General features: G+C 44.0%; 1 protein-coding gene across 1 annotated transcript in view; it reads right to left on the bottom strand.

Moving 5' to 3' along the window:
• Positions 1-21,777, bottom strand: part of CDH1 (cadherin 1) — a 72,814-nt gene that overhangs the window by 2,533 nt on the left and 48,504 nt on the right. The window contains exons 4-15 of the mRNA XM_090259512.1: positions 17,519-17,662; positions 17,241-17,396; positions 16,364-16,508; positions 14,826-14,995; positions 14,427-14,555; positions 12,965-13,147; positions 11,496-11,740; positions 6,292-6,437; positions 4,455-4,679; positions 3,898-4,128; positions 1,799-1,929; positions 776-919 (exon numbers count right to left, since the gene is read on the bottom strand). Of these exons, the coding sequence (XP_090115638.1) occupies positions 776-919; positions 1,799-1,929; positions 3,898-4,128; positions 4,455-4,679; positions 6,292-6,437; positions 11,496-11,740; positions 12,965-13,147; positions 14,427-14,555; positions 14,826-14,995; positions 16,364-16,508; positions 17,241-17,396; positions 17,519-17,662 (2,049 nt within the window). The remainder of the gene's footprint in view (positions 1-775; positions 920-1,798; positions 1,930-3,897; positions 4,129-4,454; positions 4,680-6,291; positions 6,438-11,495; positions 11,741-12,964; positions 13,148-14,426; positions 14,556-14,825; positions 14,996-16,363; positions 16,509-17,240; positions 17,397-17,518; positions 17,663-21,777) is intronic.

Raw genomic sequence — 21,777 nt, 5'->3', positions numbered from 1 at the left:
GGGGCAATCTTGTGACAGTTCTGGCCACTAACATGTAGGATTTAAACACCATTCTTGCACAACAGTTTGCTAGTAGAAAGATGTTTGCCCTCCCTACTTCATCCCGATTGGAATATAGACCCAAGGCCTGGAAGTGTGGCAGCTCATGAGACAACAAACACGAGAAAAAGGATATACATGTTTGTATCATAGAGCAGGAAAGTAGTCCCTGGCTGGTGTAGCTCCGTGGATTGAGCACCAGCCTGATGAACCACAGAGCAGAAAAGTAGAAAAGGCTGCTGTTGCAGCCTCAACTGCTTACTCCAGCCTTTTATTTGCAAGAGACAAATCTACTTCCATCTGTTTAAGCTTCTGATATTTAGAGTTGAATGCATTTCTGATGTATATATCATGCATGGTATTTTTCTGGCCCTAAGGTAGACTTGTGATACATATTTAACACTCACAACCATCAGTGGGATGTAGAGGAAAAGAGACCCATTAATAAAACCAAACTGGATCTCCTTTGAATTTCTTTAGTTTCTTTTCTAGTTCTATTAAATCCTTTCATAATTCTCGGCTTTGCCATATGAACTTTGCAAATCCACTAAGACCAATTCAAAATGCTATTATTTTTAAAATTCAGATCACACACATACACAATAAAATAGGGCTCAGAGATCATGCAAAATGAAAATGTGATGAAGGAAAGAATCTAGACTCTCACTTTTGACACAACTGCTCTTTTCTAAGTTTAAAGATGAGTGTGTCTTGGCTTTTTACTTCGCTTACTTACTTCATCAATAAAATTTCCAATTTCATCAGGATGGGCAGGGCGGGGCCGATACTGGGGCACACCCAGGAGGGGAGGTGCCACATCATTGCGAGTCACTTCAGGCCGAGCTTCCAGGCCCCTGTGCAGCTGGCTCAAGTCATAGTCCTTTGGAGAAAAAGGTAAAAGCAGGGCAAAGAATAAACCACAAGCAGTCATAAACCCAGGGTTCTAACTGGTTTATAGGTTACAGTGCTGGATAATGGCTTAACTGCAACTGAATGATATTTACAAGCATGTGTCAGGGTAATCTGAAATGACAGTTTTCAACCTTAGAGTCTCCAAAATAGTATAAATATAGCAGAAGAGGGTTATGAGGAACACTTGTGTGTACAGACAGAGACAATTGTAACTTATTAACTTTTCACAGGGTATGATTATTAGATTATTATTCAGCAAATATTCACTCCCTTTCCACCTGCTATCAAATTCTGATGGGTCCCATGCTTCCCTTTCTAAACACTGTAGACTTTCAAAATTTCTCTGGAAAAATTCAGAGTAAGGCAAGTTAAAAATCAACCCCAAATTAGGAAAAATAAAGAAAGCCTAAAGATTTAACATCAACATAAAAAAAAAGTTTAGCATAGATAAAATAACTCAGAGGAAACAAAATAGTAAAACAGATCAGTTGCTCCGTAACAAAGATAATCTGAATGGAGTTCATGTCCTGAGACCAGTGATGAGAGTAGGCTCTGGAGTCAGACTACCTGGTTCTAATGCTTCCTAGCTGTGTGACTTTGGGCAAGTGCTTAACTGCTCTGAGCCTCTGCTCGGTCATCTGAGTGCAGAAAAGTAAGCAATCAATAAATGTAAGCAATGTTGTATTAATGATGATGCCCAGTGACAATGTCTATGTTCTTGGGTAAGGCTTTAAAAAATAATACACAAAGTGACACAGAGCTATTTCAGATGTCTGTCTTCTAATCATTGCTTCTTTCAAATATAGAGATTGCCATTAAGATTTTTACCATAGTTTTAAAAACCTACCTGGTCCTCTTCTCCACCTCCTTCTTCATCATAGTAATAAATGTTGTCCCGGGTGTCGTCTTCTGGGGGCAGTAAGGGCTCTTTGACCACCCGTTTCCTTCGAATAAGCAGCAGAAGCAGCAGAATCAAGACTGGAAAGAGGAAGAGACGGTGATGAGAGGCAGAGGTCAAGGAGACCATAAGCAGCAGCTGTCAGAGCAACACGGCCTCGCATCCCAGACCGAGGGCTGCCAGACAGCCCATGTGGTGACGCGCATGCCCCTGAAGATGACGTATGAGCACAGCATACTGGACAATTATACATGAGTTCAGGTGTGCTCTTAAATTCACAACTGGATCTTAAACCAATCAGTTATTTGCCAAAAACTGGGGAAAGTGTTCCAAGTAGTGGAACTGTTATGGGCAAAGGCCTGAGGCAGGATCGTGCTTGGTGTGATTACGGAAGGAAGAAGTCAGTGTGGCCATAGCTGGGTAAGTGAGGGGGAAAGAAATGTCAAGGTCAGAGGGGTAGCTAGGATGTGTGGACCACTGAAAGGACTTTGGCTTTGGTTCTGAGTGGGTTGATGCCATGGCAGTTTTGTGAGCAAAACTGGGTCAGCCTAAATGTGATTAGTACATGCATATTATTGTTAATCAGCTATAGGGGTGCGGCACAGACCATTAAAGAAATCACCTGGCGTATTTCCTCTCTTAAGATAAAAACCACGTAAGCAAGCTTTAAAGACTGTTTAATTTCCGAGGTTTTCATCTGATTTGGGATAGTTCTAAGATACATACAATTAATATTTAATTTTTAAAAAATATTGAACTGTTTATTATAAGTAGGAAAATATATATATACATTCATATATAATTCAGTGTTTTCTTTATAGATGCCCAAATACCAATAGGTGACACCCTTGTGAAGCAATATTGCCAGAAAACAGGACATGACATAAACTTGGGGAAAAGATTTCTTAGAAGTACCCAATTACCTATTGTTTCTGAAATAAAGATTCCAAGATCTTCTCCAAAATAAGCCAGCCACATAACTCCTTGGCCATAATTCATAAGCAGGAATACTGAGCACTTGCATGGTGGGCCAAGACCTGTCCCAGCACTGAGGACACAGAGCTGAGGACAGTGCAGGTTGCAAGCAGCCCCCCATCCACGCAGAGCTTAGAGCAAGTAAGAGCCACAGGCATATTACTGTTTCCAAAGGTTGTTCCTTACGGAATATTACTTAACAGGTGACCTTCTGGTTCACAGGCTGGTACTCGATCCACTGAGCCACACCGGCCACAGCAAAAACCTATCTTGAAACTCAATTAGCAGTCCCTTCTTTGGACTGCAAAGCATTCATGACCTAGACCACTTTTCCAGCCTCTAATTATACACTCTCTTCAAAGGTTTTCTAACTGACTTGTCATTGCTAGATTTTTGAAACTATAAAAGCATCTGTGTCAACCCTAGGTGGGTTCAGGTGATACCAGTTTTTAAAGACTGGCAGAAACTGCCAAATCTTTCCCAGTATCCTTTTTCTCCTTCATCCTTTTAGTCATTGATACTGACTGCTGACCCCACACTCTACCCCTGCCCTCTTTAAGTTTTAATCGGGGACATGGTCACCAGTTAAAGAGTGGAAACTTCCAGGGGTGGCTGTTATTGGGCCAAGGGGATGTGAGTGAAGGTGATGCATGCAGCTTCCGGATTGTGCCTGACACTTTCCTTGATCCTCCCTCCTCTAGGATGGAACGTGCAGGTGGTGAGCTGGCCAGCTCTGACCACGCCCATGAGGACAGCATCCCAAGGCCTTGTGCCCTGAGTTGGTCCAGGGACCTGCAATGCCCAGCATCACCTGGGAGCTGGTTAAAAATGCTGAATCTGAGGCCCCACCCCAAATCTACAAGATCAAAATTCTCATGTTACAAATAGACACAGGAGATTTGTATGCTCTTGAGCTTGAGAAGCACCGTCCTGAGGTCTTGAAAGATCAATAAAACAGGACAGGGCCCCCCGTGGACTTCATGGAACAGGCGGCCTTCCAGTCTTGGACCACTGATCAGCAAGTGATAAACCTCCCCCATTTTAGAAGTTGAAGTACACTTAGCTGTACTTACTTAGCAAAGCAAGGATGCCTCCAAGAATCCCCAGGATGGCAGGAAGCTGCAGTCCTGCTTCAGCATAAGCCATGTTCCTCTTACAACTGCTGACGGCCCCTTCGCAGTCACACACAAACACGTCTAAGGTGGTCACCTGGTCTTTGTTCTGGTAATCTTCGAGCCTGAGATTTATTTTGTATTCACCCAACTCTAAGGTTTTCTTTGGCTTCAAGATGAGAGATTCGTGTTCTAGAGAAAACACCAAAAGTAAATGATGGGACCAGAGGAGAAAAGGTTCGTTGTAGAATAAGATTACTAAGGAACTAAAAACACTCCAAAGCTGAGTAAAGAAAGCAGAGCTGCTTGGATTGCAGATTACTGAGCAGTATGTTACAGATCAACCAGCAAAGAAAAGGCCTTTGGTGGAATGCCTCAAATGTAGACCCCTCTACATGTGAAGCAAGGAAACAAGCATCAAACGAAAAGGAATTTCAGAAACAGAGGTGGAGGAGAGGTGGGGCAGGGGAAGCCTGAGAGTCAGAGCAAAGTTTCCAAAACGAGCCTCCAGTTCCCACCTGGGTCATTGTACTCAATGGTCCAGTTGACACTTGCCCCATGTGTTAGTTCTGCTGTGAAAGGAGATGTGTTGGGGGGAAGATCTGGATCAATGATGTTGATAATACGAGGCTGTGGATCCCTCTGGCAGAAATCCACACTTCGAGGGTCTGGTACGGGGGCATTGTCATTCACATCGGAGAGGATTAGGAGCAGGGTTCCTGTTCCGGTAGCAAGTGGAGAACCTAAAAGGAAATACATAGGATATACCACAGCTCAAGAACACTGATGGATCCCCACCACCCCATCAGACTGAACCCAAAGCTTGTCCTGGCTCTTCAGGGGTCACCTGCCCACAGAGCCCCCTGTCCCTGCCAATCTCAGGATATCTGCACTCCTGTTCGGGCATGTCTCTGACATGCTTATTCCCCATTTTGATAACAATTATTCAAATGTCCCTCATACTAAGAACACCCCTCTTCCTCTTCTTTACTTATCTTGATTCATTGAATTTCCACCACTCCAAGAAGTCCTCATTGCCCCCTACCAGTTCTCCCTTCTCTGAACTTCTCTGTCTTTATCAGGTCTGGAATAACCACCTCGGGAGGTTGAGAAATGACAAAGGGGAAGAGAACTTAACCACAGGAAGCTAGCAGGTTTTTCTAACAGTAATTCTGCTTCTGAGTAGGTTTGAGGGAAATAACTGCACACAGAGGCACGTACAAGGATGTTCACTTTATCACTCACATAAATCATGGAGAATTGAAAACAACCCCAGTAGTCTTTTAATGATTAAATTATGCTACATCCAGATAACATCGTTTTGTTGAAAAGAGGTACAGGCATACCTCGTTTTGTTGTGCTTCACTTTATTTATTTATGTTGCATTTTTTTACATAGTGAAGGTGAGACCCCCTACCAGCAAAAAGATTATAAGTCACTATACTGTGGTGGTCTAGAACTGAACCCACAGCAGCGCCAACGTTTGCCTGCAGATCTATAATGTGCCATGGTATAGCCCTGTGTCTTAAAAACACAGTCAAGTAAAAAAATACTTACTTTTACTTTAAAACATGTGTAAGATAATGGTTTTTGTAATTTTAAAAGAACAGGCTACAAACCAGATAGTGGTCTTACGATAAGCTATATTTTTTATATGAATATAAATGTATTCCAATACACAGAAATAGTCTGGTCCTGGCTGGTTTGGCTCAGTGGATTAAGCGCTGGCCTTCAAACCGAAAGGTCACCGGTTTGATTCCCAGTGAGGGCATATGCCTGGGTTACAGGCCAGGTTCCCAGTTGGGGGGCATGGGAGAAGCAACCAATCGATGCATCTCTCACACATTGATGCTTCTCTCCCTCCTTTTCTCCCTTGCTCCCCCTCTCTCTAAAAGTAAATAAATAAAATCTTTAAAATAATAGTCTGGAAGGAACCACACTTCACTAACAATGAAGATGATGATAATAAAAATGACAGTCCTCAATGTACACCTACTGGGTAAGAGACACTTCTTACATAAATTAACTCATTGAATTCTGACAGGATATTACCATTTTGTCAGATAAAGGAATGAAGGGACATAAAAATGAGGCAATAAGTGCAAGGTCACATTCAGCTTTGGTCGTAGGAGCTAAACTCTCGGAGTCTGGCTGCCGTAAGAAGTGGGGTTCAGGTATAGAGGGAGTAGTCAAAAAGAACTTGTGCTTGGCCTAAATTATTTGCATTTTTGACAATGAGAATGCTTTTGTTTAAGAATAAAAGAAAAAGGATGAACTCATGCCTCCAAAAGAAGCGTAGGGGGCAAGGAAGCGAGTAGGTGAGGCAGCAAAGGCCAAAGGGGAAGGTGCCCTTACCATTGTCAGTAGCTATAATGAGGGCTGTATATGTGCTGTTCTTCACATGCTCAAAGTCCTCTCTGTCCATCTCAGCCCGGGTGGAAATAGCACCAGTGTCCGGATTGATCTCCAGCCAGTTGGCAGTATCCCTCCAAATTCGATACCTGTAAAGGCACAAGCTCTGGCTTAGAGTGGGAACAGCAATCGGCAGGTAGCTGTTGAATTCTAAAGTTCCTCTTTACTGATCAGTTCCAACTTCTCTACATTTTTTACTTCCATATTTAAAACAAACAAACAACAACAAAAAAAACACACCTATGTAAGTGTCCAGAAAACTATGACAATTCATGTACCCTTCACCTAGATTCACCCATCATCATCGGCAGCCGTCCGTCTCGAGAGACGATAGCGTAGCTTCCTGAGAGTCTATCTGCACCGCCGAGAATGGCTGTGCAGTCCGACTCGGGAGTGACAATCCCTGCCACACTTGTTACAGGTGAAGGCAGATGGCTGTTGTTGCTGCTGTTGACGCTGCTTCCGCCTCGATCTTTTCTGGACCGCCTCCTCGTTGCGCGCAGCCTCCGCGCGGGACGTACCTTGCCTGACCGCGAGCCTCCAGGCTAGGCGGTCGTCTGCTTGAACTTCCCATGTGTTGAGATTGATGGAGCATTGTGTCATATCCTTTTTGCAGATGTCTTTGAACCGCAGTTTTGGGCGCCCTGTCATCCTCTGGCCTTCTGCTAGCTCGCCGTAGAGGAGGTCTTTGGGAATACGGCCTGCATCCATTCTTTTGACATGGCCGAGCCACCTGAGGCGTCTCTCACTAAGAACTGCATGCAAACTGCTCATGTTGGCTCGCTTCAGCACCTCGGTGTTGGGAACCTTATCCTGCCAGGCGACATGCAGGACGCGTCGCAGGCACCTCATGTGGAAGCTGTTGAGTTTCCTTTTGTGCCTTGCGTAGGTGGTCCACGTCTCGCTGCCATAGAGGAGAGTGCTGAGTACGCAGGCTTGGTAGATGCGCAATCTGGTTTTCTCAGTGAGGCTGGAATTGTTCCACGCTCGCCGGTTCAGTTTGGCCATAACTGTGGCTGCCCTGGCGATTCTCCGGTTGACCTCCAAGTCAACTGACAGAGAGCTCGAGATGGTGGACCCGAGGTAAGTGAAGTCGTTGACAACCTCCAGGGTGTATCCGTCGATGGTGATGCATGGGGGAGTCCCCGTGCCTTGAGCCATAACATTCGTCTTCGTCAGGCTGATGACTAGTCCGAACTCCTTGCATGCGTGGGAAAGGCAAGTGACTAGCTGCTGGAGTCCCTCTTCGGAGTGTGATGTCAAAGCTGCGTCGTCGGCGAAGAGCATCTCACGGATGAGCACCTCTTTGACTTTGGTCTTGGCTCGTAGACGGGCCAGGTTGTAGAGCTTGCCATCGGATCTGGTGTGAATGAAGACACCCTCGCTGCAGTCCTTAAAGGCGTATTGGAGGAGCATGGAGAAGAAGATTCCGAACAGCGTAGGCGCGAGGACGCAGCCCTGCTTTACTCCGCTGCTGACTGGGAAGGCCTCAGAGGTTGCGCCGTTGTAGGACACCGTGCTGTGCATGTTGTCGTGAAAGGACATGACCACAGCAAGCAGATGTGGTGGACAGCCAATCTTCCGTAGCAAGCTGAAGAGTCCGCTTCGACTGACCAGATCAAACGCCTTCGTGAGGTCGATAAAGGCGAGGTAGAGTGGTTTATGCTGCTCGTGACACTTCTCCTGCAGCTGGCGTAGGGAGAAGATCATGTCCACTGTTGATCGGCCAGCTCTGAAGCCACACTGGGACTCTGGGTAGACGCGGGAAGCAAGGGTCTGCAGGCGGGCAAGAGCGACCCGGGCGAATACTTTGCCGACGACGCTGAGGAGAGAGATGCCCCGGTAGTTGTTGCAGTCGCTGCGGTCTCCTTTGTTCTTGTACATGGTGATAATGTTGGCGTCTCTCATATCCTGAGGGATGTAACCCTCCTTCCAGCAGAGACAGAGTAGATGGTGGAGCGGCTGTAGCAGGACTGGTTTCCCGCTCTTTAGGATTTCTGGAGGGATTCCGTCGCTTCCTGGTGCTTTCCCGCAAGCGAGGCGGTCGATGGCTTTGCCGAGCTCTGCCGCAGTAGGTGGGGTGTCTAGCTCCTCCATGACTGGTAGGTCTGGGATGGCGTTAAGAGCAGTGTCTGTTACGGTGTTCCTCGTTGCGTACAGCTCGAGGTAGTGCTCGGTCCACCGCCGCATTTGCCGTTCCTGGTCAGTGATGACCTCACCTGTCTTGGACTTAAGGGGGGCGATCTTGGAGGGGATTGGGCCTGTTGCCTTCTTGATACCCTCATACATTCCTCGTGCGTTGCCTATATCAGCGGCTTCCTGGATGCTTCTGCACAGGTTTAGCCAATGGGTGTTGGCACAGTGGCGGGCGGTCTTCTGGACTTTGTTCCTGGCAGCCCGTAGAGCTTGAAGTGTACTGGGAGTGGGCGTGACCTTGTAAGCCAGTAGGGCCTTCCTCTTAGCCTCGATCACGGGTTCCATTTCTTCCCAGTGAGCCTCGTACCAGTCAGCGTTCTTCCGCTCTTTCTTCCCGTAAGCAATAATGGCGGAGTTGTATATGGCGTCGCGGAGACGTGGCCAATTGGATTCGATAATGTCATCTGCCGCCACTCCCTCGCCGAGTGCATCTTCCATCTTGTTGATGAATTGCTGGGTCTTAACTGGGTTGCTGGCACAACTGGTGTTGATGCGTGGGCGACCCTTCATCTTGGAGTGGTGCAACCTCTTCGGCATTATGCGCACCTTGCTTACCACGAGGGCATGGTCCGTGTCGCAGTCTGCACTGTGGTAGCTGCGGGTGAGGAGGGTGCTGCCAATATCCGTTCTTCTGGTGATGACGAGGTCAAGCTGGTGCCAGTGGCGGGAGCGGGGGTGCCTCCATGACACCTGGTGGATCTCTTTGCACTTGAAGAATGTGTTTGTCACGCACAGGCCGTGGTGACACAAAAGCTCAAGCAGTCGCTGACCATTCTCATTGATCTTTCCTCTCCCAAAGTTTCCGAGGCAGGTGGGCCAGGCCATGTGGTCGGCTCCTACTCTTGCGTTGAAGTCTCCAAGGAGATAAAGAGCGATACTTCTGGGAATCTTGGATAACGCTTCGTCCAGTGCATGGTAGAACTGTTCTTTCTCTTCAGTGGTGGCGCAGAGGGTTGGGGCGTACGCGCTAAGAATAGATTCACCCATAGTTAATACTTTACTATATACAAAACCAGGCACACATATACGTAATGTCTTGTTTTGCTGAAACATGAGAATAAGTTGCAGACATGATGTTCCTTTACTCATAAATACTTCAATGTGTTATCTGCAAAGAATAAAGGCATTCTCGGACTTAACCAACAATTAGATTTTCAATTTCAGAAAATATAACTTTGATAAAATACCATCAAATAGATGTATTACATATTCAAATTGACAATTTCTCTAAAACTGTCCTACAAAGCATCTCTACCCTGATTCAGGACCCAGTCCAAGATTATGCATGGCACTCAGTTGTCATGTTTCTTTAGTTTCCATCAATGTGTGGTTGGCTCTCACACGTCCCCAACTGGGGACCTGACCTGCAATCCAGGCACGTGCCCTGACTGGGAATCGGACCAGCAACCTTCCCATTCACAGGCCAGCAGTCAATCCACTGAGCCACACCAGCCAGGGCAAAATTACAGTTATTTTAAAGCAAATCTCAAACATTATAAGATTTCTTCTGTAAACACTTCATCATATATCTTACACAGATAAGGTTTTTAAAATACATACTGACAATGCCACTAATACACCCAACAAAAACAATAATAATTACTTAATGTCATCTAATGCCAAGTCTATGTCCAAATTTCTCTAATAGCCTCAAGGGTATTTTTTATAGCTGGATTGTTGAATCTGTATTCAAGCACAGTCTACACATTACAATTGGTTGATTAGTCTCTTAATACTCTTTAATTTATAGCAGTCACTTCTACCCTTTTGCCACTTATTTGTTGAAGAAAATGTCATTTATCATACACTTCCCACATTCTGTATTTGACTGTCTTGCTTCCTCATGGCATTTAACTTCTTTCTTCATTCCCTGTAATTCTTCAAAATCAGATCCTAAGACTTGATTAGATTCTGTTTCAGCTTTTGTTTCCCCAAAAAGATTTCTTTAGTGGCACTAAAGAATGCCACTAAAGAAATGCTATTGAATCCCATCACATGGCACATCAAGTTGAGAAGTCCTTGCTTTTTTAGTAAATGTTAAAATTAATCAGAAGGTTTGGGAGTTATCAGTCTGGTCCCTCCATTGTAAAATTCTGCATGGTCCTTCACCTAACGATGCCAGCAGCCATGAAGATCACTAACGGGACCCTTTATACAGCTCATCCTGAGTGGTGCATGCATGGTTAAAAGTGTTTGTGAGCCCTTTCATTCAGGATGGAACTAACACTTTCAGAATAACCTCAAAAGTTGAAGTCACACAAATGCTTTTTGTCTGCCTGTTTTAAATTTCATAAGTCACAGACACTGAAGCTGAATCACAAACACCATTCACAACAAGAACACACTCAATTACCAACCAAGTGTGACTCTACTCTGGATTTGCATAACAGTTCAGAGCATTCTGACAGATTTCTTTAAAGCAGATATTAACAAGCAGGAATCTCTCTCTCTGAAAAGAGGAAGTGAGTACAATAGAAAAAAGCCTCTATTACCCCTGGAAACAACACTGTTCCTAACGAGACACACGTGTCATGTTTAGGCTTGTGTTCTAATATTTTTCCCTAGTCAAACCCAGATCTCAAAAGTCTAGACATGGTTGCCATTGTTTCATATGTGTTTTCAGCATCTGTGGCTGTAATTTACACTATAGACGTGCCTTCAAGTTTAGAGAGAACAATAAACTACTTACATACAATACCATGTATGTAAATTAAAACCACATTCCTACTATACTACATGAGCTCGAAGAGCGGAAGCACAGTAAACCTCGAATGGCTGGCTAAGGAGGGAATGGAAAAGGTGTGGAGAATGGGCATAGAAAGAAATACTTTTTTAAAAAGCCAATTAAGAAAAGTGTCTTGCATAGACTAATGATGGTAAAATACTATAAACTAAATATTTTATATACACACACCCAGTTGCTGCAAGTCGGTTGAAAAACCCACACTTACGTTATCTTCTGTTCCATGAACGTGTCTGGCTCTTGGGCAGTGTAGGATGTGATTTCCTGTCCCACCGGGAAGTCTTCAGACACCTCCACTCTCATTTGGGGAGGCACGAAGATGGGGGCTTCATTCACATCCAGCACGTCCACAGTGACAGTGGCTGTGGAAGTGGACAGAGTGACATCGAAGGGGGCCACATTCGTCACTGCCACGTAGAGAATATACTGCTGCTTGGCCTCAAAATCCAAGCCCTAAAGGGCAGAAAAAATGAGTTTTAAAACAATATATGTTAATAGGGAAAAAAATGAAATCCTTAACTATCATTGCTTTTGGTTAACAATGTAGCAGTGATCCAAAAATCTGTCTGCATTAGAGTGGAGAACCCCAGGAGAAGAAGATGAATTCATGAAACCTCAAGCTTCAGTTAACACATGCTAACACCTTAAGACCAGTAAGAATCTTCACATCCTGTGAGACGCGCTAACCATGTGATCCTGCTTGACCCCTCACTAACCCAGGTAGGTTAGAATTCATCAGCAACCAGGTCCAATCCCAGCTGCGCCATTTCCTAGTTGTGTGATTTGGGCAACTCACCCTCTGCGTCTGTTTCTACAACTAAGTAAGTAGGAAAAGGAGCTACCTCACAGAGGTGCTGTAAGGAATACACTGGGAATTTTTATGAAAGCCTTATATAGTAGGAACTCAAATTACTAGCTTCTTTTCACTGTTGATAGAATAATAACAGAAAATGTTGACATCAATCTTCAGTGGGAGATAAGATTATGTACTAGGAAATTTGGAAATGAAGGGTCTTGCTCACTTGCTCAAGAGGAAGTCAAAGTTCTGGGGCTAATCCAGACATCTGTTAATGCTAACATCAACAACAACAACAAAAATAATCACTCAACTTCTTAGTTTTCAATTTTCCAAGATATCTTTTTTTTAAACTGATCTTAGAGAGATAGACAGAAACATCAATTTGTTGTTCCACTCCTTTATGTATTCATTGGATTGATTCTTATATGTGCCCTGATTGGGATTGAACCTGCAACCTTGATGTATTGGGACAATGCTCTAACAAACTGAGCAACCCAACCAGAGGTCTAAGACATCATCCAAACACAGTCATATAAGACCCATTTGTAAAACAGCACAATTGCAGAGACCAGTAAACCATTCCTGCTTTCGTTTGTAAAATGGAAACAGGCTGTAGGCAAATGTTCAGGAAAGAGCCTTTTAAAACAGATGGTACTTCCTTTCCAATTGTAGGATGCAGGGTAGGAGCTTCCTGAGTTCTGACAGGAGCCTGAAGTGTCACTGCAAACCCCAGATGGGCCACAGAACCTGGGAAAGCCAGCCACCCCTACCCCACCACTGCCATGCTCATCTACTCAGAAGATACCAGGGACAAGGGAGTGGGCAGCTATTGATAGCTGGGCTGTCACTTGCTGCATCTTGCCAGGCACCATACAAACCTTAGCCGTTTTCAAAATGCCGTCATTGGTTACTGGGTCTGTGACGACAACAAACTGCTCCTGCTCATCATTTATTACAGTGTACACGGCCTCCCACGCTGGGGTATTAGGGACGTCAGCATCAGTCACTTTGAGCGTCGTGATTACGGCATCAACCTCGTTCTCAGGAACCTGCCCCTGGTACTGCAGAGCAAAGGAGAAGATGGGTCATGTATGACATCTTGAGCCACGATAATGAAACTAGGTCTCAGGGGGCTAAGGGAATGCTTTCTGAACCCAGGTTTAGAGGAGAAGAGTCTCAGAGGAAGTGGTCCCTCAAGAGCAGGGCCCTTATTTCCTGTCAGTAGATCAGCTAGCCCTCAGAGGCATCCTCCTTCACAAGTACTTGGAGTAGCCTCCCAAGCCTCTGGCTATCTGAGCCCCTCAGCACACTCTGGACCAGTTATTGACTGAGTTAAGAACTCTACAAAGTCCTCCAGGACCTGACCTCATTTGGTTCTACACTGTTTTACAGCTCTTGCTATGCATCAAGCTTCCTCTTAATTCAGTGCATTTTACCTATGCTGATCCCTCTGCCTACAACTCTCTTCCACCCTCGCCATCCCACATTTGCCAACATCCTCTCAAGTCTTACTACAAGTGTTACTCACTGTCGCAACACCTAGCCTAAGGTGGCAGACACTGCTAACTGACTACTGAATATCCATTCTCCCCTTCACTCACTGTATTGTTGGTGGCAGCAATGTTCCCCAATAAAATACTGTATCTCCAGTCTTCCTTTGCTGACAGCAGTGGTTAATAAGACACAAACAGAATTTGTAGGATGGGTCTTTCCAGAAATAAGAGGACTTCACTTAGCAACGCCTTTCGCACCCCTTGCCCTAGCCTCCTTCCTGAATGAAGCGCACATATGGCTGAGTTCAAGAAGCCATCCTGAGCCACAAGGTATGGACATCGGGGAAGGAAGTCATGCACCAAGGTTGGTGGGACACAAGACAATGGGGGCCTGGTGTCTATTAACAGAGCAGACCATCCACCTCTGGGTTTTTTGTGACATAAGAGAAAAAGTCAACCTTATCTATTTAAATGCCAAGGGTCTAGTCTCCGTTGCTAACCAGTGAGCTGATTTCTAACTAAAGCAATAAGGTTTAATTCTTTCACGTGGCTTAGCCCCTTCTCCTGGACTACACAATAATTCATTTAAGTTGTCTAACATCTCCGTAGCTAGACCATAAATTTCATGAGACTGGCATCTTGGTCTGCCTTGTTTGTCATGGTATCTCCAGTGTCTAATAGGAAAAATATTTAAGCACCAGACAGAGACATCTGCCACCCCAATCTGCTTACTTCTTAGTTTAAAGTTCACAAGTCTGGGGAAAGTTTTCAAAAGCCTCAATCAGGAGCAGCTGTAAAGCGACAAAGGACCTTTCTTTGGAAACCACCCAAGGAGATGCAGAATTACCGTGATCGGGTCGAAGATAGGAGGGTTGTCGTTGATGTCAGTGACTGTGATCACAGCTTTTGCAGTCGTGCTTAAGCCTTCACCTTCAAGGTCAGCGGCTTGCACCACTAGGGTATACATGGGAATGTTCTGCAGAGATTGAATACACCCACGTTAGGACCAACAGCCACATGAGCCCAGCCCATAGCATAGAAACAGAATATTTTATCATCTGCTTAAATGCTGATCTACCAGCCTGTCTGTCAGGCACAAAACCTCTGGACAGATGCTTAGATGCAAAGCTCAGACCATGACCTTACAATACAAGTGGTAACTGGCCTTGGCAGAGTTTTGTGTTGTCCATGGATTTAACTAATGTGCAATTGCCCACAACCACCTCTGGATGTCTTCCTCTCTGACCTCACGGTCCAGGCCGGTAGTGAGCACGCTGATGACTCCCGTTTCCTTGTTGATGGTGAACATTCCGGGAGGCTCCGAAGGCTCTTGGCTAACGATGGAGTAACCAATGGCGGCGTTGTAGGTGTTTTCATCATCCGCGTCTGTGGCTGAGACCTCCATCACAGAGGTTCCTAGAAGCGACGAAGGAGAGGAAGATTCAGTCGAACTATACCTCAATTCAGCTGTGTCCAAGAGTGTTAACGGAGAGCCCCAGGGACAATACCATGTCACTGCTCCTCTGATGGCTAATTTTCAAATTTCTTAACCGAACTGCTACAGGAGGGAAAAAGCCTTCCACCAGATGATCAGTGTTCTGAAAACTCAGCTTTTCCAGCAGATGTTTTGGATGGGGGTGGAGGTGAGGAGCAGCTGGGGAATAAAGAACCTTAAACCAAAACATTCCATCATGCCTTATATTGAATGAATAGCCTGAGAAGTAGGGGAAATCCCAGGATTTCTGCAATTGGCTTCTCAGCCACAGCTTCACCTGAGAGAATAAGTCATTTGAGATCATTGTCCTTAAGGTAAAAGAAAATATTTATAACACATGTGACTGATAAATGGACTAGTTCCTAGAACAACTAAATAACTCTTAAGAGTTTATAGGAAAAAGACAAAAAGCCCAAGAGAATGAAGGGGCAAAGGACTTGAATAGACATAAAGAAGAAAGGCAAATGGCCAAGAAACATGTGATAAGATGCTTAGCCTGTTAATAATCAGAGAAATGAAATTTTTAATTGCATTGAGATATAATTACTCATTGACTAAAGCTAAAAAGTCTAATAATTCCAGGACATACATTGCCAATGAGAGGGTAAATTTGTTTGACCACCTTGGAAAACAGTTTAGAAAAGTAGGCAAAACTTCTAGGGGTAAATACATACATAGGAGAAGATAAATTTAAAATTTAAAAATGGGGTGAGGGGGCGATAATTACCATGAAGGTCAGGGCAGTGTCTACGTCTATGGGAAAGAGAAAAACTATGATCAGGAAAATTGTCTGAGAAGCCTAAACTACTGGCAAGGATCAGTTTAATCAGGGAACGTTGTTTTCAAACTGCTCCCATTTTATTTTATTTTATTTTATTTTATTTTTTAAAGATTTTACTTATTTTAGAGAGAGGGGAAGGGAGGCAGAAAGACAGGGAGAGAAACATCAATGTCTGTGTGAGAGATACATCAATCCATTGCCTTTGACAAAGCCCCAACTGGGGACCTAGACCACAGCCCCCACATGTGCCCTGACTGGGAATCGAACCAGTGGCCTTTCGGTTCACAGGCTGGTGCTAATCTCACTGAGCCACACCAGCTAGGGCCTGCTCCTATTTTATACATGTTTTTACAGGTAGGTGTTACATGCATGCACATGCACAGTATACACGCATAGTGACTTCCAAAGAAGCTTTATCCACATGAAGGGCCTGACCCCAAATGCCAGCTCCAACACTTTGTGGTCCAAACAATGTAAGTGTCTTTCTGGGTATTTGGCTCCTCAGTACCTGGAAGGGCGCCTTCCATGACAGACCCCTCGAAGACCTGCTGGGTAAACTCAGGCCGGTTGTCATTCTGATCGGTCACTGTGATCACAATCTCCATCGGGTCCTCAATTGCATTCCCATTTGAAGACACGGCATGAGAGAAGAGCTGCAAGAACCAAGTGTGGGTTAACTAGGCCTCGAGGAGAAGAGAGGAAGTGGGAGAAGCGGCCCGACCAAAGAAGAGTGGGCTCCACCTGGTATTCCTCTCCTTCCCACTCTCCAAGACCCAAGGACATGGACATGCATCCACAGCAGATGCCTTTTCTACACATGTGCTGCTGCTTCAGTGAGGCCCCGACACTGGGCGAGACCACGACATGTAACGGGATGGAGAACACACCCACCGGTCGGAGCTCCTATTCCCCCACAAGGGCTAGGAAGCCAGACCGAGGGGATAGCGGTGAAAGCATAAAACTCTGACTTATTCCAAGCAGCGTAAAATTTGGCCACTCCAGTCTAGTGTTCCCCCCAGGTTTTTCTGCATTTGGCATCAATGCTTTACTTCCCAGCTTCCCAAGGCTCACTGCTACCAAGGCGCCCATAGATGGTTTTTGCTCCCCAGCATCATCCCTGGACACTTCCTTCAGGTCAGGGGCCTTTTAGCTCCAAGAATGGGTTGATATCTTGGGTCTAAACTTATGCATGCATTATGCATAAGGACTCTTCCCTCAACCCCTCCTCCAGGTTCTCCTGTCATTCCTGTTTATCAATAGGTCTCGGGGTGTCAAATTAAGCTCCTCATATATCTGGAACATTGGATCTAGGGATCCAATATGGGGTGACCAAAAGTTTTGGAAGGATGGACCCCATCATAAACAAGTTTCTAAGAGACACTCACTGTGTACTTGGCAATTGCTTCTCTATCCAGAGGCATCGTAACCTTTAGCCATCCTGTTTCCCTCTCAATAATAAATACACCAACAGGGGGCGCGTCAGCTCCTTGGCCTGTGATGCTGTAGAAAACCTGTGTTTCCTTGTCCCTGTTAGATTTGATCTGAAGACAAAACGGAAACAGAATTAGCAAGGAAGGATCCTTACATTGGGTCTTTCTCCTTCCTTTCCTTGGTCCCTCTCTGCCAAATTCCTCCCAAAGAAATAGACAACATTCTTTTCTACCTGCACCAGATTCTTAGGGAATGGGCCTTTCTCATTTTCCGGACAGCTGATGGGAGGAATAACCCAGTCTCTCTTCTGTCTTTTGAGACCATGGTGGGAGTCGGGAAATGTGAGCACTTCCATATGAGTTCCAGGTTGAGAATCCTAGAAGGAAAAGAAGTGAGAACAAAATGAGACAATTTAGGAGAGATAATGCGGTCCAACAGTCCAATCTATCCAGTCAGCATCTCCATCCTTCTGGGGGCAGTGTTTGCTTTTTAGTTAATAACAAAATTAACAGCCAGAACAAAATGCAATGAACTCCCCCTTCTTGCCACAATAAAGAAGGTGCTCTCTTCTGATCGTCCTTAGTGTCCAGAGTTCAAGTACTCATGATGCCTGCGTGATTATAGGTTTGTGGGTTTAATATTATTTTAAAGTAATTTCAAGTCTACGATATCACACTGTCATGTTTTTAAATTTTCATTTTTTCCATTACAGTTTACATTCAATATTACTTTTGTATTAGTGTCAAATGTACAGCATAATAGTTAGAAATCATATCCTTTACAAATCACACCTGTCTTTTTTAATAGAACATTATACTCCGATGATTTCATACCAGAGCTTTTTCAACAACGGGATATTCTAGTGTTTTAATTTCTTTTTCTTTATGTTTTTCTTAGAGTCATAGGCCCCCAAAGTGGACTTATCAGCCAAAATAAGCAAGTTTTGGGAATTGGCACTACGAAGTACTTTGTGATCAATACAAATCCCTTAATCTCAGGATGTCATTGTATCTATATGGTTTCCGTTTGTTCTCACAGAAGCTGTTAGAACACCCTTTGAAACTTGTATTGAACAGTTTTCATGTGTGATGATAACTTTATGCACACACAGGGAAATAAGATAGTTACAGATGGAAGGGAAAAAATTTTCTAAATTGTTTAAGTGTTTTAAAGCGATTAGTGGGAACATGATGAAGGTTCCAGAAGACTATTCCATCTCTCACCCTCCACATAGTCACTGATCATTGTTTGCCAAGAATGAGTCAAGTCCTATTTCCTGGCTTTTAAAATTTGACTCTAAAAATAAATAAATGAAGTCTTTAAAAAAGTAAGTAATTTAAATAAATAAATAAATATAATTTGACTCAAAATATATAAGACAGATATGAGCTATGACAAGGTATCATCACAAAGTCCTTCCCAATTCTACATAATGGTCACACACACACACACACACACACACACACATATCCATCTGCATCCTCACATTCATCTCCTAGAGAAGCAGTCCTGCCTGGGCCAAGGGCAGGCTCTGGATCCAGGCTGCCTGGCTTTGAATTCTCACTGTGGAATCTCCATCAAATGGGGATAATATTAGTACCTATACCTCACAGAGTTCACAGAAGGATTAAATGAGATACTAGTATCACAAGTAGTGCCCAAAACATAGTAAGTGCTCAATAAATGACAATGATGGAGCTGATGGTTGAACTAGTAGGAAAACAGTGAGTTATGGTTTTAATAAAGTCAGGTTTGGGACTTGACCCCCAGCACGGAAACAAGTATTAAACTGTCAATACTGTCATCTAAGCCTAAAAACAACCATTTTGCACAGCAGTGCTGTCGAACAGGCATTGATAAATAAATACAGATTCATGTACTCCATTGAGGAGAAAGACAGAGACTATGCTGATATCAGGATTGCAGAACATTTTCAGGGCATGACAATAAATAATGATGAACAACACTGTGCTATCAAAACATAACATTAACATCTTTATGTGGAAAATCAAAGGTAATCGTGGCTAAGCATACTGAACATTGACTTCATCCCTCGAAAAAAGAATACATCAGATTGAGAAAATCTGCACCAACAAAGAGAAAAAACTGGAAAGTTACATCAATTCTTATTTTTTCCCTAGCTTTATGTAGGCATAATTGACAAATACTTATATATATTTAGGGTGTACAATGTGATGTTTTAATATACATATAAGATCTATGCTTTAAAAAAAATTATTCTTACATAAATTAAAAGAAAGGTAAGCCCTGAATGGTGCGGCTCAGTGGATTGAGTGCCGGCCTGTGAACCAAGAAGTCTCCGGTTCAATTCCTAGTCAGGGCACACGCCTGGGTTGTGGGCCAGGTCCCCAGTTGGCGGAGTGTGAGAGGCAACTGATCGATATTTTTCTCACACGTTAATGTTTCTCTCTCTCTCTTTCCCCCTCTCTAAAAATAAATAAAATCTAAAATAAAAATAAAAGAAAGGTAAGACTGTCACCCCTTCTCCTAATGCAGAACCACCTGGCTCCACTAGGATCCCTTTAACTATAGACAAAACCATGTGAACCACAAACCAGCTATGGCAGAGTTGCCACCTCCTGCTCAGAGTTGCCACCTCCTGCTCAATTTCCACTCTTCCCTTCTTATTTAAAAACATAAAAACCTCTCTCTCACCCTCCATCTCTCTCTCTCTCTCTCTATTTTGTATTCAGCCCTGGCTGGGTAGCTCAGTTGGTTAGAGTGTCATCTTGACACACCAAGGCTGAGGGTTTGATCCCTGGTCAGGGCACATACAAAAATCAACCAATGAATGCATAAGTAAGTGGAAAAACAAATCGATGTCTCTCTCTCTCTCTCTCTCTCTCTCTCTAAAGTAAATAAATAAATAAATAAATTTTGTATTCAGCAATGTACCCAAGTAAAAGACTACATTTCCTATTCTACGCTTGCAGCTCTCGGTGGCCATAAGGCCAAGTTGTAGCACTGAGATATAAGCATAAGTGTTTTTTGAGAATTTCACAAAGATTTCTTAAAAAGGCAGCCAGACAATTAAGCAATACATTTTTGTTCTTCCTACCATTCTCCTTTTTGTCATCTAGAATAAAGTTATGATTGCTGAAGCCATAACAGTCACCTTGGATTGTGAGGTATCCTTGAGGACTGAAACTATGCACTGAGGATGATAGAGCAGAAAGGAAAGGGGGAACCTGCACTCCAGATGACTGCAGGGTGTCCACACTGGCCACAACTTCCCCTTAACTTGAATTTCCTTAACTTGAAAGAGAAATACTATATTTTGCATCAACTACTATGATTTATGTTTTTCTAGAACACTTATTTGAACCTAATGACAACTGAGCAGACATGGAGGCAGAAGCAAAGGTGGCAATGGTGGAGAGGAAAAGTTGAAAAACCAAGTTCAAAACTGTCTTTGGTCTTAAGAAGCTTTCGAGCATAGCTGCCCAGCAAGAACTCACTGTGCTGAACTTACATGAATGAATTTCAGTCATTTAAACACTTGAGTCAGGGAGCTATGTTAATAGAATTCTAAGTTCCTCGTTTTTCTGGCCTGTCCAGTTACACCAGGAAGAAAAATGTCAACCTATTAGAACCATTAAGTTCCCAGAATCTCAGGAATCTTTGGGGAGAAAAGCAGGAGCCAGGCTGAGAGGCCTCGGTACTTAGAACCCTCGGCACATTTCCAAGGCAACAGCAGAATGCAAACAAATGGCTCCCCAAAGAGACATCTGGGTAGGAAGCATCATGGGAGTAGTTTAGAAACTGACAAAGGCATTTGGCTTTGGGTAATAATTCCCAGAAACATTCTTGCCAAGGACCTGGGCAGGTATACAGCTATCTTTCTATTCATGGCCAGTCTGTTTGTCCACTGAATATTTACTGGCTTCCTGGTGTGTGCCAGGCCCAGGGCCAGGTACTGCAAATATAATGGGGGAGGCTCTTGTGTAGATTACAGTCCAATGGGGCAAAAGCTTTCCACTGAGTCTTCCCTTTCTTTGCCAAGACCCTCTCCATTAGAAGCACAAAGAGCAAAATGATCAGCGAATTGACCTCTTATTTATTCTTCCTCCAGGCAGGGAATGATAAGAACAGTTAACAATTACTGAGTACTTACTATATGCCTAGTGTGGTTCTAGCATTTCACATGTATTAATTCATGCAGTCATTATTATCTCCATTTCACAGATAAGGACAGATTAAATAACCTCCCCATGGTTACTCGGGTAATAAATGGAAGGGCTGGGATTTAGTCCCAGGGTCCATGCCCTTACCCACTATTCTACACGACCCACAGAAATAAAGGTAATGCCTTCTTGCCATCATTCCACCTGATCACTCCCCACACAATAGCAACAAAAAAAACCCCAGCAAGAATTAGTTTAGCCCTGGCCAGAGTGGCTCAGTTAGTTGGGGTGTTGTCCTGTACATTAAAACATTGTGGGTTCGATCCTTGGTCAGGGCGTGTACGAG

Source organism: Furipterus horrens, unplaced genomic scaffold (assembly GCF_987537825.1).
Source record: "Furipterus horrens unplaced genomic scaffold, mFurHor1.1.pri manual_scaffold_13, whole genome shotgun sequence".
In the NCBI taxonomy this organism is placed as follows: Eukaryota; Metazoa; Chordata; class Mammalia; order Chiroptera; family Furipteridae; genus Furipterus; species Furipterus horrens.
This window is presented reverse-complemented; position numbering and strand designations above follow the sequence as displayed.